The sequence below is a fragment of the Peromyscus leucopus genome, chromosome 14 (assembly GCF_004664715.2).
Source record: "Peromyscus leucopus breed LL Stock chromosome 14, UCI_PerLeu_2.1, whole genome shotgun sequence".
NCBI lineage: Eukaryota > Metazoa > Chordata > Mammalia > Rodentia > Cricetidae > Peromyscus > Peromyscus leucopus.
The window spans coordinates 9,982,509-10,001,886 of record NC_051075.1 but is presented as its reverse complement, the minus strand read 5'-3'; the positions used below and the strand labels follow the sequence as shown (position 1 = coordinate 10,001,886).

Here is a 19,378-nt window from a genome sequence, read left to right as displayed (position 1 = left end):
AATATGGACTGTCAGGTTAGAAAGAACAAAGTCACTTCCCCTGAAGTGTGTGTGTGCCGACACTGTGGCCGAGGGCTCCAACAGCAGTGTGTGACTAAACTGATCCCATGAGAAGTAAGACTTTGAGACGTACAGTGAACGTGCTAGTCTAAGTCTCAAAACACGGGGTACAAGAGGGACTGTGGGACCTGGCTCTTAGGTAGGAGAAGCAGACAAGAGCAGAGGGAGCGTGGCACATGAGCCTGGTAGCAAAACAAAAGGCTTTCATTTGGTGGCAGGGACTCTAGGAAAGAAACAGAGATAAACAGAAAGAAATGTGCTAGAAGGTAGGCTGCAGGAGAGGAGCAGACGACAGCAGGGTTTTTAGCCAAAAAGGCTACATACACACTGTCCTACTAGGAAATGCGGAGTTCAGCGTTCACTCACCAGGGAGTGAGAACAGTAAGGGGTAAGCTCTCTTCTGGACTGCATGAAATGGACAGACATTGCTCAGCCAGGGAGGAGAAGGGCCTATCCTGAGAGCATTGTCTAACCCGAGTATGGACAAAAGAAAGCATGCAGGAAGCCCCACTGACCCTCTAGAAAAGGCTCGGGGTAAGTGGGATATAAAGTGTGCTCAGTACTGCCCGTTATCGAACTCAAAATACCAAGTACATCAGAGTCATAACTGCATGTTTCCTTGGCTGCAAATATGGAGCATGGTCAGGGGGCTAGCTTGTCGTTATGGTAACTTTTAGCTGTACCCTCAAACTACATGTGGTAGTGAAGTGTGGGTTGTTTGCATTCTGGGAAATACCCATACACCAACCCTGGGCTTTGGCAAAAGTCATGTCTTCCTCATCAAACCCAGTGTAGGAACAGAGCAAGACACTCTCCTCTTCAGAGAACATGTGCTGTTGTGGGACACACAGACACAGCAGAAGCACTTCCAATGTTCCGATAGACAGCTGGGAGTAGATCTATTAGGGGAGAATTCACTCCACTGCCCTTTTAGAAACAAAGCTCCTTGAGTCTGCTACTGAATTGAGGGAACAAAAGCATGTTGCTGGCATAGTATCACTTCCTTTAACAGCTTGCAATCCACAGAGGTCATCTTAAAACATGTTCATGTATTACACACTAGAGATGAGGGCTAGTGTTTGGACCACATTTGGGTCGGAAGTCAGACCTTATGAGAGAGATGGGCTCCTTCATCCTCTTACAGAAATATTTGAAGTAGCATGAGTAGTCTCTGTTTTTGAGATTATACCTCTTGCTTACAGTCACTGGATATCAGTTGGTATGTGTGGTAGTCTGAATGCAACTGGCCCCCATAATCTCATAAGCAATTGTACCATTGCGAGGAGTGGCTTTGTTGGAGTGGGTATGGAGGAAGTGTGTCACTACAGGGGCAGACTCTGAGTTTTCCTATGCTCAGGATACCTCCCAGTGATTTGGTCGACTTCCTGTTGCCCACAAGATGTAGGATTCTCAGCTCCAGCACCATGTCTGCCTGCACACTGACATGCTCCCTGTCATGATGATAATGGACTGAACCTCTGAAACTACTGTAAGTGAGCCACCCAAAATAAATTTTTTATTTATGAGAGTTGCCATGGTCATGGTATCTATTCATAGCAATAGAAACCTTAACTAAAACAGAAGTTGGTACCAGAGACTAAGGTAGTGTTGTGATAGGATTGACCATGTGTTTGGAAGAATTTGGACTTTGGTATTTTGGGTTATGAAAGCAGTGGAATGCTTTGAGCACTACTTAATGGGCCATAGTAGTAGGAGCATAGAAGGCAAAGATGCTAAGAATTATTTGAACTGTCAGGGGCTCACTCAAGAGGTTTCAGAGGAGAAGAATTTTAGTATGTTGCCTGAGATCATTCTTGAAGTGAAGAAAGTAGCTGCCTTTTGCCCTGTCTCAACAGTCTGCCTGAGGCTAAAGTAAAGAATGTTGGATTAATTCCATTGGCAGAGGAAATAGACTCTGTAATGCAGTTTTTAGTGGTAACTCTAATCAAGATTTATAACAAAAAGGAGCAAGCTGAGCAGGGTAAATTACAAAATGAAAATTTTTGAGGAGAAAAAGAGCACCAGGAAATGGAACAGAGCTAAATTCTGTGTTCAAGGATATAAACAGATCTGGAAATGAAATAAAGGTAGTGGTGACCTCAGGGCAAGATTCTCACCTAGCTAATTTTCCAACTTGTGAAAAGGAACTAAAGAAAACCTTAAAGCTGGGTGTGGTGGGGCACACCTTTAATCCCAGCACTGGGAAGGCAGATGCTGGCAGATCTTTGAGTTTGAGGCTAGCCTGGTCTACAGAGCAAGTTTCAGAACAGTCAAGCTAGGGCAGTGAAGGACAGAAAGCTGGTAAAGATAAATTGAATGAGGGGGCCATGTTCCAGCCCCAGCAAGCAGCAGAACTTGGCAGCTTTGGCCACGTGGTTCTGGTTTAGAGTTAAGGATAGAAGAAAGGGGTTATGGAATAAAGTCACTGAGGCCAGGAATATGTCAGGAGTGTCCCTGCTTGGAGGCCTAGTGGTCACTGAGTGAAGCTGTGAAGTTGAAGCCTGGATTGGTTGCCTTGGAGAACCCAAAATGTTAGAGATGCCAGAGTTGTGGGATACCTTCTGGGGAGAGCTGCTAACAGGAGGTGGAACTGCCCGAGAGAAAGAAGTATGTTGCAGTCAACAAAGCTGAAGAGAGTTGGAGATCTGAAGAGCATTTCAACACAGAGTTTGGAGTTAGTCCAGATAGTTTTTGGTCTTGTTTTGGTCCAGTATTTCTTTGCTATGCTTCCTTCCCTTTGTTTTGGGATGGTAATGTATTTCCTGTGCCATTATATATTGGAAGTATGTGATCTGTGTTTTAATTTTGATTTTATAGGGGATTATAGTTAAGAGATTGCATGCATCTCAGAAGAGACCTTGAACTTTGGACTTTTAAACATTGTTGAGACTGTGATAGACTATGGGGGACTTTTGAAGTTGGACTAAATGAATTTTGCATTATGATATTATTATAAGCTTATGGGGGCCAGGGAGTGGAATGTGGTAGTTTGAATGTAACTGGCCCCTATAATCTCACAGGGAGTGGCACTGTTGGGAGGTGTGGCTTTGTTGGAGTGGGTTTGGCCTTGTTAGAGGAAGTGTGTCACTGTAAGGGTGGGCTTTGAGGTTTCCTATGCTCAGGATACCGCCCAGTGAGTCAGTCGACTTCCTGTTGCCTACAAGACATAGGAATCTCAGCTCCAGCATTCTGTCTGCCTGAACGCCATCATGCTCCCCACCATGATAATGGACTGAATCTCTGAAAGAGTAACTGAGCCACCCCAATTAAATGTTTATTTATGAGAGTTGCCGTGGTCATGGCGTCTCTTCACAGTAATAAAAACCCGAAGTAAGACAGTATGCTCTTGTAAATGGGCAGCATGTCCTGGGCTACCTGCCAACCATGGCCTAAGATATGTTACTGAAAACCACAGTGGTCAGTTGTGAGTCTTCCAGAAAGGCAGTTTTGCAAGGATGCAAGATTTGTGATGGGGAGATCAGCATTATAATTTATTTAGAAAAAAAATCACAGCAGTGAGTTCCCAGTATGTTAGTCAAATTAAGGTTCTACAGCTTAGGAGTGTAGAGAATTGAATTGAACCTACAGAAAGTGAGAGTCTACTTAAAATCTATAATACTAGCTAATGAAAAGCAGATTTAAATAATTTTTAGTGACAACACATCTTGTGGGGTCTTTTTCAACAGGAACAGTCACTGCTAATATTACTCTATACCTATTACATTCCTAATATTTGCCCATATTTCAATTAGATATTGAAAATACAATCAGGAAAGGGACACTAGCCCGATTTTGAAGGCCTCGCATCCCAGACCACTGCACCCATGCGTTAAGACTGATTTCAAAGCTGTGATAAAGACTACTGGATACCAGGTCTGCTGGGAGAGGGAAGGAAGGCTTCATGGGAAAGGGGGTATTTAAGCTCGATCATGATGCAGAAGAGGGTTACCAAAGGCAGGCAAGGAAGGGAAGAAGTGATACAGAAGAGAGAAAGAGTCGGTGGGGAAGCACGAGAATGAGTCAGCCATAGACAGCGAAATGCCATGTGGGTTCTGGAGTAGAGCCAGGAAAAGCCATGTGAAATTAATGGCAACTTACTGGGAAACTTTCTGTTTCACAGACACTCATAAAAAAACCTTTCTGTTCACAGTGTTTTATTACCTGTACAGGTTTACTGCTAATAGGTTATTGTTTATGGAAAAGGTTATAATATAAGGAGACTTGGGTGAAGAGTATGTATGTGGGTATATTACAGCTTTCTGTGAACCTAAAACAACTGTTAGAACCCACAAGTATGTGCATTATAGTATGCCTGGACCATGGGGATTTTCAACATGAAAGAGTCTTGGAACCAGCCCAGACACCTTAAATAAGAAAACCTCAGTAGCTAGGCAGAGTTGAACATGTCTGTGGTATTTGCTACTTGAGAGGCTGAGGCAAGAAGACTGTACTTTGAGGCCAACTTAAGGCAAGTTATCAAGACCCTTTCCAAATATAAAAGGGGAAGGCTGGGATGTAGCTCGCTGGTACCATGATTGCTCAGAAACAAGGATTTTTTTTACCCAGGGTCTGTGGCCCCTGGGTGAGCAAGTGATGTGGTAGAAGTTCATGTGAATGGTGGAAACAGGACTCAGAGAACTGAGGGGACAGAGGAGTGGGGACAGTGAGTGAAGACCCATTCCATGAGCTGGGAAGGCAAGAGAAAACGAGTGCCTATTACAGAAAGGAGGAGAGTGCTGCCCTACGTTTACATCCTGAATAAATGGCACTAGACAGGAAGCAGTTACAGATGCAGGGGAAGAGAGGACATGAGAATAAAGTCCTGGGGGGTGGAGGCAGAACTGGCTGTGGAGAGAAGGCATCTTTCTTCCTCCCCTGAGACAGGAGGCAGGAAGAAGGACAAGAGTGCCCACAAGGGTTCAGGTGGCTGGTAAGTGAGCAAATTCCTGTCCGGTAGCTTCTGTTTTCCCAAGTAGGCAGAAAGGAATCCTGGGGTCAGGCCATGGTAGACCCTCCCCAGCAGGAGGAATATTTTGGAGGAAATTGCATGCATGCTTAAACACATTTTATCCTGTATTTCACTTTATGAGTATACTCCGAGAATTTCCGGGCAGTTCCTGCTTTCTGAATTTTCACGTAAATGCCTACACTAGCATTCAATGTTCCAATTTTTTTATTTTTTTGAGAATCGTGACTTAAAATAAAAGCAAAGTTATCATAACAAGGAATAGATAAATTTTTTAAAAGTAAGGTTTAACTTAATAAACTATCCCCTGAGGAAAAAGACTTCTAAGATAGTATGTATCACCACTACTTATAAAACTATTTCTAAGGTTTATTTAATCCCATCATAACAATAGGAAGGACTTTGAGATTAACACCCCAAACCATGCAAGTAAATTTATTCCTAAATTAAGATGAAAAAAATAAGTCATTTTAAAAATATGTTTCAGGTTTGAGGAGCTCAGTAGTTCATTTGACACTTGCCTGACATGTACCTAACCTGTAAGGAATAAATTCATCTCCAATATATGAATATATGCAAATATATATACATATATATATGTGTGTGTGTGTCTATATATGTATAGGTGTATGTGTATGTGTGTCTGTATATGTATGTATAGGTGTATGTGTGTATATGTAATGTACCATAGAAAAGAGAGAATTTAAGAATAATACTTTCAGAAAGATGCTGAATGCTGTTCTTGTTTACATTTTTTTTTTTAAATACAAGGTCTCACTATGTAGACCAGGCTGACCTTGAATCCAGAGATCTGCCTGTATCTGCCTTCTGAGTGCTGGAATTAAAGGAGTGTACCACCATGCCTGGCCTACAACTTTATTTTGAAGAGAGTTGAAAATAAATCATTTTAGTCCACTTCCCCCTTTTCTAAGGTTATAAGACACGTAGTCAATAACTGTGCCCTGCTTTTGACAGCCTATTATCAATAGGGAGTATTGGTACCTTATGCACAATGAGCTCGTGTGTGCCGTCTGGAAGAGTCCTCCCATCTTCTTGCATCAGGGGAACAAAAGAGAAACCAAACAACTTCTTCTCTCCTTTCTCCTTTGCTGAAAAGGAGAATAACGATTTGCTTATTGAAGAACATGTTTATACAAACGACATACAAAAAGCATGAGCATCAACGACTATTGTCCTGGCCCCTGCACACGCCAGGCCCTCCACACAGTGGAGAGCTTTTGTAGTAGGACACTTATCTGAACCCTGTACTCATGAGTCCTAAACTTGAGGTTAGGTTCCCTGCCCAGTTGTGTTCACAGGACTCGATATCTGAAACGATGTTCTAAAAAAAATGTCTGGACTGCTTTTTACCTCACATCTTACCCCAGCTCCTCAATACTAAGATCCATTGGGGTAGAATTGTCCCGTTTATTCCTTTCAAACAGTATCTGGGACATACTAGGATCTCAGTAAACAATGTGTAATGAAGGAAAGAAGGGCTGCGAGGAGCAATGCTTTGTCTATGGCCCTCTGAAGGAGAGCTTTGAAGGTCTCTCCGGTCCATGTGTGAGGACAGCGACCTCCTTCCTGAAAGCTGCTTCCCTGGCTATTGCCAAGGCTCCTGGGAAGAAACTACAAATTGTAAGCTGCCGTTTACTGTGGGTTGGTTGTAGTGCTCTGCAAACCGGAGATGATGTAGGGACTTTCCAGACACCCAATTAGGACAACCTCGATGCTGAGGAGTCTAGCTTTTACTTACAGGAAAGGGAACGGAAGTCAAGGACATTCTGCTGCTTGCTCTAGATCTTTCAAGCCATTCCAGTCCTTCTATCAAGCTGCTTTTCTCCAAAAACACAGCAAGTGCTAAAAAGCGTTTAGTTCAACTGCATTCTCCCTGGTACGTATGTGAGCAGTAGGTGAAGCTGCAGGCAGGAAGGAGCCTGTGATAGCTGATGGGTTTCTTTCTGCTATGAGTGTGGCAGGGGATCATCATACAGCAGAACAGCTCAGCTTTGGGACACAGTGAGACCTGAGCTGAGGAGTTAGATATCCAGAGACTCGAACATCATATGCAAGAGCTTTAGCCATCCGCTCTTCCCTAACTACTGCCCCTACCACCCGATGAAGGGGGTGTGCAACCCTTAACAGGAGGACATCCCTGGGTATGTGAACTCATTAAATGTGTGCTTCAAAAGAAGACTTCCTTTCACATTAATTGATTTCAGTGCTAGAGAGAGAGGGGGAAAAGACTGATGTTTCTAAAAGCTACTCAAAAGGACAGCAGAAGTACCTAGGGCAAGGTTTCCCCCAACAACAGTACAGCAGGGCATGATCCAGGAGATTTGTGCAGAAAGAATTCTTGAATCTTGTTGACTATTTTTTTTAAGTAGCTTGTAATATTCAATTAAAAAACAAAGAATAAAAAGATTCTGAAGCAAGTAAAATTAGTAAAGATAAGAAACGAAACGAGAGTTTTCTCAAATTAGCCTTGTGTTATATAAAATAAGACATTGATATCTAAGACCATGGCCACTTGCCCTAGGCTATTCAGTCGGCATCGGCGAGTTGGATGGGCTGAACAGAAGTCAGCCTGGTATGCTATCCTTTTACTAACAAAACACCCTCAGTTCCTGGACCGTTCCTCCACGTCTCCAGGTCACTCTTCTTAGCAGTCTACGCCAATAATTCTTCCTCCTCCAGTCATTCATGCATCTTCCCCTCCTCTCCCTTCTCTCTCCATTTCCTATTTCTATGTCCACCATTCATACTGCCTCCTAAATCTTTTACCTCCCTATTTCCATGGTAACTCTATCCTGGCTAAACCGAATTTCTAGTTCATTCCATGCCAGCCAGACGAATTCACTTGAAGTACTGCAGCCTTCTCCATTTCCCTAACCAAGTTTCTCATTTTTCTAGCTCTACCCCATGGAAACCCCTGACACCACGGAGCGTTTCCTGACCTCCCTACTTTTCCACACTGTGGCTCACCTGCAGTCATACAGCACGGAGCCTCTTCAGATTGGCTCTGTTCACTCTGTGCTGTTCACCTAAGGCGCCTTCACGTACTTGCACATTTCTTGTACATGCACAGATTGATGGCCTGCTGCCAACTTTTATTTTTTGAAACTAAAATATAATTATATAATTTTCTTCTTTTCCTACCCTCCCCTGTCGCCCCTCCCACATCCTTGGTATTAGATAACCCATGGGGGGGGGGGGAGCTGTTCCCTTGGGAAGACGCTTTTGCTCTCAGCATTTGTTAGCTGCCTGTAGTTATTTAGGGTTGGGCCCTGTGAGATTTCCCTCTCCCATGTGATGTTCATTGGTCCTTTTCCAGGTCTTGTCTAGGTAGCCATATTGACGACCCTTCATATGTGTACTAACTTAACATTGCACAAAGTCATGTTAGTGCTTAAAAGTTGGAACAATACCATGGAAATTATTAAATGTTACAGATCAGAGAGAGCATTGCCCAAGTACTGCTTATTAAATATTCATAACAGATCACTAAATAATGTTCTTATTTCCTAGTTTAAGTTTTTATCCCAGACCTCATTCATTTCCCATTGACACCTTAGATGCCTAGTGGATGTCAAAGTCTAAGATGTAAAGTTTGATTTCGGCCACCCACCCTCAAACAGATGGTTCCTGTTGTCTCCCCGCTTCATTAAATGAATATATGAAATGTATAGTTTTCCCGATACATATGGACCTATGGTAACCATTGAACAGAGAGACATAGATGTTATCAACTTCCACATGTGATTTTTTTCTTACTAAGTTAAGAATTTCTACCTTTTTTTCAAATAAAAGAAGTAACTTATTGACATATATGAGCACCAGCATCACTATTCTTACATTTAAGGACCATCAGTAAATAAAATAAAGGTCAGCTGAACACATGCACTGTGATATCTCAGCAGCTGCTGGGATAACTGAGACAGCTTAATAACTAACGGGCAGCTATTGTCCACAGCACAAATACACGGGACAAAGAAATGATTTATAACTCAGGCTGGACAGAATGGGACAGCACAAGACTTCTCCAGGCTATTCAGAAAGGTATGCAATTTGCCACTTTGGAGTGGTTTATTCTGGAATTTTCTATTTAAAATTTGACCAGAGCTAAGTGAAAGCATGGGAATCAAGGCTGCAGATAAGGGGATCCCACAGACTCATGCATGTATCAGTCATCTGTGTGCCCTCCTCTCCGAGTGAAAGCTCTGTGAGAGGAGGAACCTTGCTGTGTTCGGGGATGTAGTTCTAGCGACCGGTAAAGGGGTTGGCACACAGTAGGTGTTCAATTTTATGAATAAATAATTCACTTTTATGGATAAATAAATCATTAAATGTGTGCTTCAAAAGAATATCTGGTGCTGCTGTGATAAAATTATTCCACTGGGCATTTGCAGTCTGTGGGATTATGGGGATTTTTTTCTTCTTTTTTTCTGGAACTAGTTCTTCTGAATTAAAACAACAATAACAAAACCGAGCCATGTTTTAAGTGCAAGGCTGAGAGGGCAGAAACTGAACAGATCTGACTGAACACAGCCATTGTTCTGCTTTCCAAGCTGTGCAAACGATGATAATCACAGTGCTCTCGGAATGCTTGCTCACTTTCTCCTTCATGTCCCTCTGTCTGGAACTCAAGGCAAACCACAGGTCCAGTATGAGACAGCCTGGCTGACAGAGTGGCGCAGGAGCACCATCCCAAGTCTGTCCCCCCTGGAGTCCTTTCCTGGGGCTCCCCTGGGAATTCAGAACTTAAGAACTCGCTCCTCGTCTCCCTGCATTTTCACATACCCTCATAAGCCCAATTTACAGAGACTTTTGGGCCAATTCTGAAAAATGTGTCACAGCTCTGATGCCAGGCCCAGTCCCTCTGCCTGAAGCCCAGGTGAAGTGCAGAACCATTCGGATGAGGTCATCCAGGATGCCCTGGTGATGCCCTCCTTTCCTGTGGCCTGACGAAGATCCTACTGCATCCCAATGATGTGATCCTCCCATGTCTCTTGCTTGTTAGTCTGCTCCCGAAGTAAGATTCGCTAGAACCTTTCCAATCTGGTAGTGCACACCCTTCTGAGACATAGGACGTGTCAGAAGACCCCTGCTCTAGAGCCCCGGGGGAGGCACAAAATGGGCTTGAGAAGCTAGAAAAGAGCAAAAGAACTGAACTAGCACTGAAGATGTAACCAATAATGTCCACAGGGACAAGCCAGCACATTTCTGTCTTGAGCTGTTTACATCTGTAAAATGAGATAACTGTTGTATTTTATCTGCAAACCCTCTCCCTGCTGACATTCTCTGTCATTTCTGCATCATCCAGAACTGCGCAGTGATGCAGACACACACAAATCAACACAAACCCGAGCCTCGCCAACTCTTTCCTAGTGGCTCCTTCACATGCCCAGAAAATCCCAAGGGCCTTCTGGGAACTCAGTCAGCTTCCTGAAGGTTAGGATTGCCCAAGCCCACCAGACAAGTGTAGTTTTTCTAATGCTGTGTCTCCCCCTTCTGTTCAAATTTTCTAGGTTGTACATGATAAACTGGATTTTTAATGAGAACAATCAAATTACAGAGATTCCCTGGGCTTCCTGTGCTTTTAAATTTGTTTCCTTCTTTTCTGTTTTCATGGTTTCTCCAGGAGTCATAGCCCCCTCACTTCCAGGACTTGCACTGCTTGCCTTCTTCTCTCCTCCTCCTCCTTCTTTCTGTAGATCTGCCCACAGCAAGCACAGGACCCAGCCCGAAGCCCACAAGGCTGCTGGGCCCACTTGCACACTTACTGGAACAATGTCGGAACTCAAAGCGGATGTGGGAGCCCCGGAACTTGTCCACAGGAATAGGAAGTTTCAGCAGCTCTGACCACCTGGGGCTGTTGTTATGATAAAGCACAAACGAGTGGTACTCACTAGCAGGTGGCTCTCCAGAGCCAAAGGAGATGAAATCCTAATAAAGAGACATGCAAGTTAAAGTCAGCTTCATTTAGACTCTTTTGCAGGAGGCAGAGCATTCGCTGCTGACTGCCCGTTCCCCAAAAAGCATTCCACTGGACTTTACCTCCCTATCTTTGTGTGTTGTTTATGCATTTGCTCTACCTAGTGAGGTGACCTGTTCAATTCTGAGCCTGTTGTCCAAGGCCTATGGTGCCACGGGTGGGCCCTGATGATGTGAAAATTCAACTCTAGGAAACCAAGTTCCGAGCCCAGTGAAGTTAAGAGTCTCTTCTATGATCCACTGGGTGATCATGATTGCCCCGTGCAGCCTTTAGAACAGTGGTTCTCAACCTATGAATGAGTCACGACCCTTTCACAGGGGTCGCCTGAGATGGTCGGAAAACACAGAGATTTACATGACGATTCATAACAGCAGCAAAATTACAAAGTAGCAACAGATGTAATTTTATGGTTGGAGTCACTACAATATGAGGAACTGCATTAAGGGGTCACAGCATTAAAAAGGTGGAGAAACACTGCTTTCGAAGAACAGGAAAACATACTTCTCCACCAAGCTGCATTCATAGAAAACACTTCTTCCAAGAGTGGGTCTGTCATTACTTCCGCAACAAACAAATAGTACCAAACTCCACTTTGACTAAAAAAAATTATAGAACTAAACATGGTAGGTTTTTTTTTCCTTCAACTGCCAGAGCAAAAAAAAAAAAAAAAGGAAAAAAAAGAAAAAAGAAAGAAAGAATTAAATTGTATTAAGATACTGTATTTAAGGAGTGACTGCTATAATAAAATCATTGATATACATAGTCAGCAAACTGCAAACACATTTTGGTTTTCTAAATTCTTTTATGTGAAGAGTTTTATTGAACTTTAAAAAAGGAAAGAAAAACTATACAAGGTTAGAGAAAAACACTGTAACTCGGGAACTAAATGATCACAATTAGAGATGACGCCAAAGCAAGTGTTAATTGTCATACCAAAGACCACCTAGAATGAACGTACCTTTAAGGGCTGCCCATTACTATCTACAATGAACATTGTAACTTCCACGTTTCTGGCCACACTCTTCCCTCCTTTCTCAAACTCTCCCCTTTCTACGGTGATATATAAATCATTCCTCATTTCACCTGTTAAAGAGTAAAAGTAAAAACATGTCACAGTTTTACATTAGGACACGTAAAACTCTACCAAGAGAAACTTGAGTTTATAAAAAATATATGGCTATGGTTCTATTTCGGATCTAAAAGTCTCAGTGCATTCACATTTTTATAACCTGGTCTCTGCCCTCACAATTGCCAATGCTGGAGGAGGACCCAAGCCAGCCTCCATGGATCTGGTGCTGGAGGAGGACCCGAGCCAGCCTCCATGGATCCGGTGCTGGAGGAGGACCCGAGCCAGCCTCCATGGATCCAGTGCTGGAGGAGGACCCTAGCCAGCCTCCATGGATCCAGTGCTGGAGGAGGACTTGAGCTAGCCTCCGTGGATCCGGTGCTGGAGGAGGACCCGAGCTAGCCTCCATGGATCCGGTGCTGGAGGAGGACCCGAGCCAGCCTCCATGGATCCAGTGCTGGAGGAGGACCCGAGCTAGCCTCCATGGATCCGGTGCTGGAGGAGGACCCGAGCCAGCCTCCATGGATCCAGTGCTGGAGGAGGACCCGAGCCAGCCTCCATGGATCCGGTGCTGGAGGAGGACCCGAGCTAGCCTCCATGGATCCGGTGCTGCGGTGTAGCAAATGTGCGTTTGGGAGACGAATGGGGTGGCCGAGTCAAAGGGAGTTGTCTTCTCACCCTCTCCCAATATTTCCTTCATTTCATTTATGAGGTGTGACTGCAGACTGACAGCCCAGCAGAGGCAGTTCCCAGAAGCCTGTATTATTATTTTATAGTCACACAGCTCTTTAGAGAGAAGAGATACCTACATGGAATGAAAGGGCAGGGCCTGCAAAGAGCACAATTACATAAATCTTTTCCAAAATTCACGGACAAAATTATCTCACTGTTGAAGGAATTCAGATTATTGCTTTGTGAACAGATGTAGAATAGCTCAGCCACACAAATAAACCCAACTTAGTAATTCATACCGTCAAACTGTAAAACAAATGAGAAAGAGCCTAGATTCAAACTCTCTCAAGATATACAAAAATCATCTGCATTTTTACCATTAGCGATTCACACAATGGGGGTGTCTGTTAATAATTACCCTTTCTTATTGCTCCAAGAACAAAAACTGAAGCCAGCTAGCAAACTTAGAAGGAAGGACTGAGAGTGAGTCAGATGGCAAAACAATGTTATTGGAGACTAAGATGGATGGGTAGGGCTGGTGTCTCAGTCTACTTAACGGAACTTTCAAACATTTGATGAATAAAATGTAATATTATTTTTTTAATAAAAAAAAACTTCTCACCAGGCAGTGGTGGCACATGCCTTTAGTCCCAGCACTCTGGAGGCATAGCCAGGCCGATCTCTGTGAGTTCAAGGCCAGCCTGGTCTACAGAGTGAGTTCCAGGACAGGCACCACAGCTAAACAGAGAAACCCTGTCTTGGGAAGAAAAAAAAAAAAAAAAAAAAAGCTGCTCTAGCTCTCCAGTACTGGGGGCAGGCAAGATGTCTAGTCACTTTTCTCCACAAAGACGATTCTAGTCCCCTTGCTGGCTTGGACACAGACAGGCATAAAGTAGATAAACCATGTAAGGCCTAAGAAGCATTAAACCTTACCTGTCCTTTAACAGAGTACATAAGACATCCATTAGTGTAACAGTTGGTAGACAGGTCTCAGGAATTTTAGAATGTTCACACAGCTTATAAAGCTCAACTTCAGAAAACAATGAATTTACAACTACTGGAGAAAAGCAACGTATTTCAACACATTAGCCAGGTGTGGTGGTTGGTGCACACCTTCAATCGGAGCACTTGAGTTGCAGACGCAGGTGGATCTCTGTGAGTTTAAGACTAGCCTGGTCTACATAGCAAGTTCTGGGCCAGCCAAGGCTACATAGTGAGACCTTGCCACTGCCCCCCCCCAACTCCCAAAAATATTCTTTCAAAGTTTTTTGTTTTAACTGCTTCCATGCTTTTCAATTTCTAGTCAGTGGATCAAAAAGTTCACAAGTTTGCTAGCTCTTTTATAACTGATCTCATCACAGTGAAGATGTGCCTTAGTATGCACTACAGGTTGGTTCCAGGGACCCTCACAGATACCCAAATCCACCAATGTTCAAGTTCCTTATACAAACTAGTGTAATTATTTGTGTAGAACTGACACACATCCCCTAACACATTTGAAATCATGTCTGTCCCTTTTCCATCCAATGGCGTGTACATAGTTACTGTACTGCACTGTTTAGAGAATGATAAAGAGCAAAGGAAAGGGTTCTCTATACCGAATGTCTTTGATCCTGGGGAATCGTTAGCTGTGGATACAGAGGGTCAGCTATATAACCGTTACTCTACATGCACGGACACTCCTTTAATGGTATTTATTTTAGAAATTCCATCACAGAGTCAACAACACAGAAACTGATTTTTGTCTGAGTCAGGAGAGAGCTAGGATGCTAGACTATGCCGTGCACATGTCTGTTCAGGGGAAGGTCATGTCGACAACAATTGTCCTGATACCAACTTTCAAACCAAGGTACCTCAGAGACGTTAGTTAATAGTTTTCTTGCTTTGTGGAGTAAGCAACACTTCTCAGAGACCATGAACTACAGGCTGACAGATAGGGGTTTTTACCTTGAGAATTTCCCAGAGACTGACCAGCTTTTCCAAGCCGCAGAAGGATTTACTATCCTGAAAAAAAATGCCTGAGTACTTTCTGCTCTCTTTGACTGGAAGGTCACAGAAACCCCAACTTCAGCAAGGCAAGAGGGGTGAGGGGGGCTTGAAAGGTTTGCTCCGTGTCTGTGGGGTAGGCTCAGAGGATGGAAGGCCAGGGATGTGCCACCAGTATCTGATGTATTCTCTTTCCACTATTCACAAAGCATTGTGAGCACTTCCTATATACAGATACACTATTCTACATCCAGGACATGCCACAGCAAACACAGTAGAAGTTCCCTATTTAGTGGGTTAGGTTTACATGTGCATGTTGTATGTGGTGAATTCACATGTGCACCTGTGAGTGCAGGCTCGGCAGCCAGGCATTGGTTACACTTCATCTTATTTTTGAGATCAGGTGTCCCACTGAACCCAGAGCTGGTGCCTTAGCTGCCATGACTGCCCAGCATGTCCTCCTGTCTCCACACCCCCAGTGCTGGGAATATACATGCCTGTCACCAAGCCTGGCTTTTATGTGGGTGCTGGGGATCTGAATTCCTTGGGCTTCTGCAGCAAGAATTTGGCAAACAGAGTCATCTCCCTAGCCCCAGCGAGTCAGATCTTTAATAATAAGGAAAATGTGAAGCATATTTATGATGACTACTGTTGTGGATTAACAGAACGATGAAAAAGAGAGGTAGACAGTATTCACTGGGGACAGAGGGAGTGAGAACTCAAACAGGCCAGTAAGAGGGCCCTCACAAGAACAAAGCAGAGTGGTCTATTTCAACAAAGGAGCAAAGTAATGAAAGATGCTACATCCTCAAGTCAGTTCCCAAAACCGACTGAATTCATGATACATGGACTCTTCTGTCCCTTTACGACTAAAGAAATGCTGAGTCCAAGTATGTCTAATGCCTTTAGGGTCCTAAGACAATCGGAATAAGGAGATCAAGGCTCTAGTCCCCTCTCTACCACTGCTATGCTGTGAACTAAAGTCTAGATAGGACAATAAAAACTCTGTAATGAAATAAAGGTAAAGGTGAAGAGAAGAAAGTGTTAGACAGGATGCTTTAAAACTCTATTATTATTATTATTATTATTATTATTATTATTATTGTTATTTTTATTATTACTACTAGGGTGGGGGCATGCCATGCTGAACACGTGGAGTTCAGAGGACAGTCTTTTGGATGAGTTCTGCCCTTCTACCTTTAATGGATTCTAAGGATGAAGTTCAGGTCATTGACCTTCATATACGCACTTTTCCCTCTGAGCCATCTTGCCGGTCCCTATGACGCCTGTGTTATAATGCTGTTTCTCTGACTTATAGAAGAACTGGAATAGAGTACATTCATACTTCGGCAGACCAAACCAGTCAAAATTCCAGCATGGGTGGAGGCTTCTCCCTGCTGCACTGGAGGAGCTGTCAGCAGTTGATGGCTGCTGAGGGAGGGAGTGTCACTTCCCTTCGGGGCTGTGGCTCCTGGTAGGGTGCTGCTGGCCCAGTGGGTGACCCCACACCCATGTGTATATGAGCAGCACGAACTGGACTCATGAGGTTATTAATTAAAAAACGCAAAGTAAAACAGAACATGAAGCTGGGAGGGAACAGGGTAGGGACACTAGAGGGAGTAAGAGGAAAGTAGTAGTAGATGGATGTGATGTATGTATATATATATGTGTGTGTGTGTGTGTGTGTGTGTGTGTGTGTGTGCGCGTGTGCGTGTGTGTGTGTGTGTGTGTGTGTGTATTATATAAATGTTGGACGCTTTCAATGAACAAAAAAACACCGCTAAAAATGGTGAAAACCTTATACACAGGCCTTATTATTCTGCTCCTCAACTGTTACCATTCCTGTGATACTCTGCCCTCATCTTGTGCAGATCCTTTAGATTAAACAAGATTCCTTTGCAAAGAGAACACATGATGAGAAGAGCGTTTCTTCTGGTGGCATCCTACATATGCCTCTCCCCAGGAATTTTATAGCTTGCTATGTTCCAATACCACAAGGTGCTACATTTTGCCAAAATATGCAGAAGGAGAAGGCTGAGAGGAGTGCTAATTAAAATCAATGTATTTGAGGACTCTGGAGAAAACTGATAAGCCCAACTGGTGTTAGGAAAGCGTCTTGGGTAATTATGAGACAAACTATAAAGTTTGAAGTGGAGTCACAGTGCCAGTGTGAGAAGCTATTTTTGCGACAATGTTTATTAACACTGCACATGTCCCAGGTTCATTACTCTGCAAATTTGATGTGCATGACACTCTCCTCATTAGCAGGCCTACTGGCTAGGAAGCCTGCATACACCTAGAAATTTCTCAAAATATTGTAGGCAAGATGAAGATAAGGGCATATCGGTGGGGACAAAGCGAAAGCCCTCCGGTGGATGCAGTCAATGGGATGATGGATGATGTGACCTGAATGAGCAAGGATAGTCTCTGTCATAGGATACACCTCTGGATCCTTGATGCTGCCCTGTGATTGCTCTGAACATAGACACAAAATGCACGAGGACCCAGTCATGTACCCATTGTACAGAGTCACAGCAGGGCCAGTCCAGCTCTTCCTCTGTGCATTTAAAGTTTGCGGGATTAGAGAAAAACCACCCCTCAGTAGTATGCACAAAATATGCAGTGACAGGATTTTCCGTGCACTTAGATAACTGATGGTAGTGACTGGACAGGATTAGGGGCACGGCCCACCAATGCCTGGCACATTCCAGATTCCCATTGTAGGGATGCTAAATCTATAAATCTCATATAGAACTTTCTTTTGTTTCTTTCCCTTTTGTTTGAGACAGGGTCTCACTATGTAGGCTCTAGCTGGCCTGTCACTCACTACATAGACTAGGCTGGCCTCAAACTCATAGAGATCTGCCTGCTTCTGCCTCCTCCCAAGCACTGGTTTAAAGGCATGTGCCACCACTCTCCGTCCTATGGGAAAATTTCAAAATTCCAGAACACCTCTGAAGTCTCCAGCACTACTGGTCTTGATAGTTTTAGACAGGGGGTAATCCACTGCAGTAGTATTCTCAGCAATCTGAGCAGCAACAGTTCACTTTACTGAATGCCTGCTATGAGTTGGGTTCTTCACAAAGCATTTGAATGTCTAGTTAGATCTCTTGCATTTATAGGAAGGTACTCTCCATTCCATTTTATAGATGAAACTAATGTGTAGAGATTATGATATGTGTGTAAGGCATTATCAATAACTCAATAGAGAATTCAGCCATTGTCATAAGAGACTCGCAGGAAAAGGTATTCATTACATGCCATCCTGCATTGGTCAGACTAGTCTTGAAATACTGTTAGTTCTGTGAACCATCTCCATGTCTAGTCTGATCTGAGGCTGGAAGGAAGTCCCACATCTCTCTCTAGTCACTGGCATCCTCTTATTGAAAGTATACCATCTCTTCACGTGACCAGGGGGTCAGATCTAAGATAAGTGATGGTTCCTGTGTGATGCACAACCACTGCGAAGCTTAGTGAACTTTAAATTTAGAAAATATTGTGATAAGCTTAGGCAAGCCCTGAATTTGTGATCTTCCTTCCTCAGGCTTCAAGTAGCTGGGCTTAGAGGCAAGACGGATCTTGACCAAGTAGGATATATTTTTAAGAAAGATTAAATCATATCATACTAGCTATAATCTACTTTCTCCAAAATGAGGATTACTGCTGGATTAATTCCTTCTGTTACCCGTGCTTCTTTACCAGTAAGTAGTAAAGCATAATACCTATATTTTAAGGAATGAATTTCCTTTTCTAAAAAAACACGAGGGAAACATTTATTATATTCTTATCCCAGACCTATAAATCATCAAGGTATTTGCAAAATAAATTTTAAAAAATTGAGTTCAATATCAGATTAGTCTCCAGATCTCAGTTCTTGGCTCCTCCTATCACCCTGGACACTCACCTTAATTCTTTTTAGGGTTAGAAACCTTAAAGATTTACAAAAAGCTCCAGAAAGTATTAATGATAGGTTCCCTAACAAAAAGTAAGTTTAACCAATTACTCCGTGGAAGAACATCTTCAGGGACAGGGCATAGGCTGGGGAGATGGTGTAGAGGGAACATAATGGAGAGAAAGAAAGATCTTCCCCGAAAATTAACTTGGAGTAAGAATGAGAGCTTAAGGGGTGTGGGGAGTAGGTCAGTCTTTCATGACCTTCCAGACACATCAGTCAACTGTGTTCCAAGATGTCTGGTGGAACTCAGGCCTTCCTCATACTCAGAATGGCCTGGGCCTGGTGTGCATGGGGTCTGTTAAGACATTTAGGGGCAGGCTGTCCAATACAGTAACTGCTGCCATGTGGCAACTGAGCAGTTGAAATGTGACTTGGCTATAGACAGATGGGCTGTGAATGCCCAATACTCAGCAGCTTCCAAAGACTGAAACTGGAAAACAGTGTGAATAACTCATTAGAAAAACTTTATATGGATTACCTATCAAGGTAATATTTTGGGATGCACTGAGTTAAATAACATATGCTGCTAAAATTAATTTAACCACTTCTTGTTTCTTTTTAAACAGTGGCTACTTGTTACTTGAACTTACATATGGGCTCGCTCTACATTTCTGTGGGAAAGTAGTGATTTAAATATTTTACTGTCCTCCTTCAGAGATCACAGCATGAAATTAC

At 43.3% G+C, this 19,378-nt stretch overlaps 1 protein-coding gene across 4 annotated transcripts in view; it reads right to left on the bottom strand.

Moving 5' to 3' along the window:
* Window positions 1-19,378, bottom strand: part of Dock4 (dedicator of cytokinesis 4) — a 409,351-nt gene that overhangs the window by 143,646 nt on the left and 246,327 nt on the right. For all 4 annotated transcript variants that reach the window (XM_028872268.2, XM_028872271.2, XM_028872270.2 and 1 more), the window contains exons 14-16: window positions 11,983-12,107; window positions 10,813-10,975; window positions 6,029-6,135 (exon numbers count right to left, since the gene is read on the bottom strand). In XM_028872268.2, coding sequence (XP_028728101.1) covers window positions 6,029-6,135; window positions 10,813-10,975; window positions 11,983-12,107 — 395 coding nt within the window. The remainder of the gene's footprint in view (window positions 1-6,028; window positions 6,136-10,812; window positions 10,976-11,982; window positions 12,108-19,378) is intronic.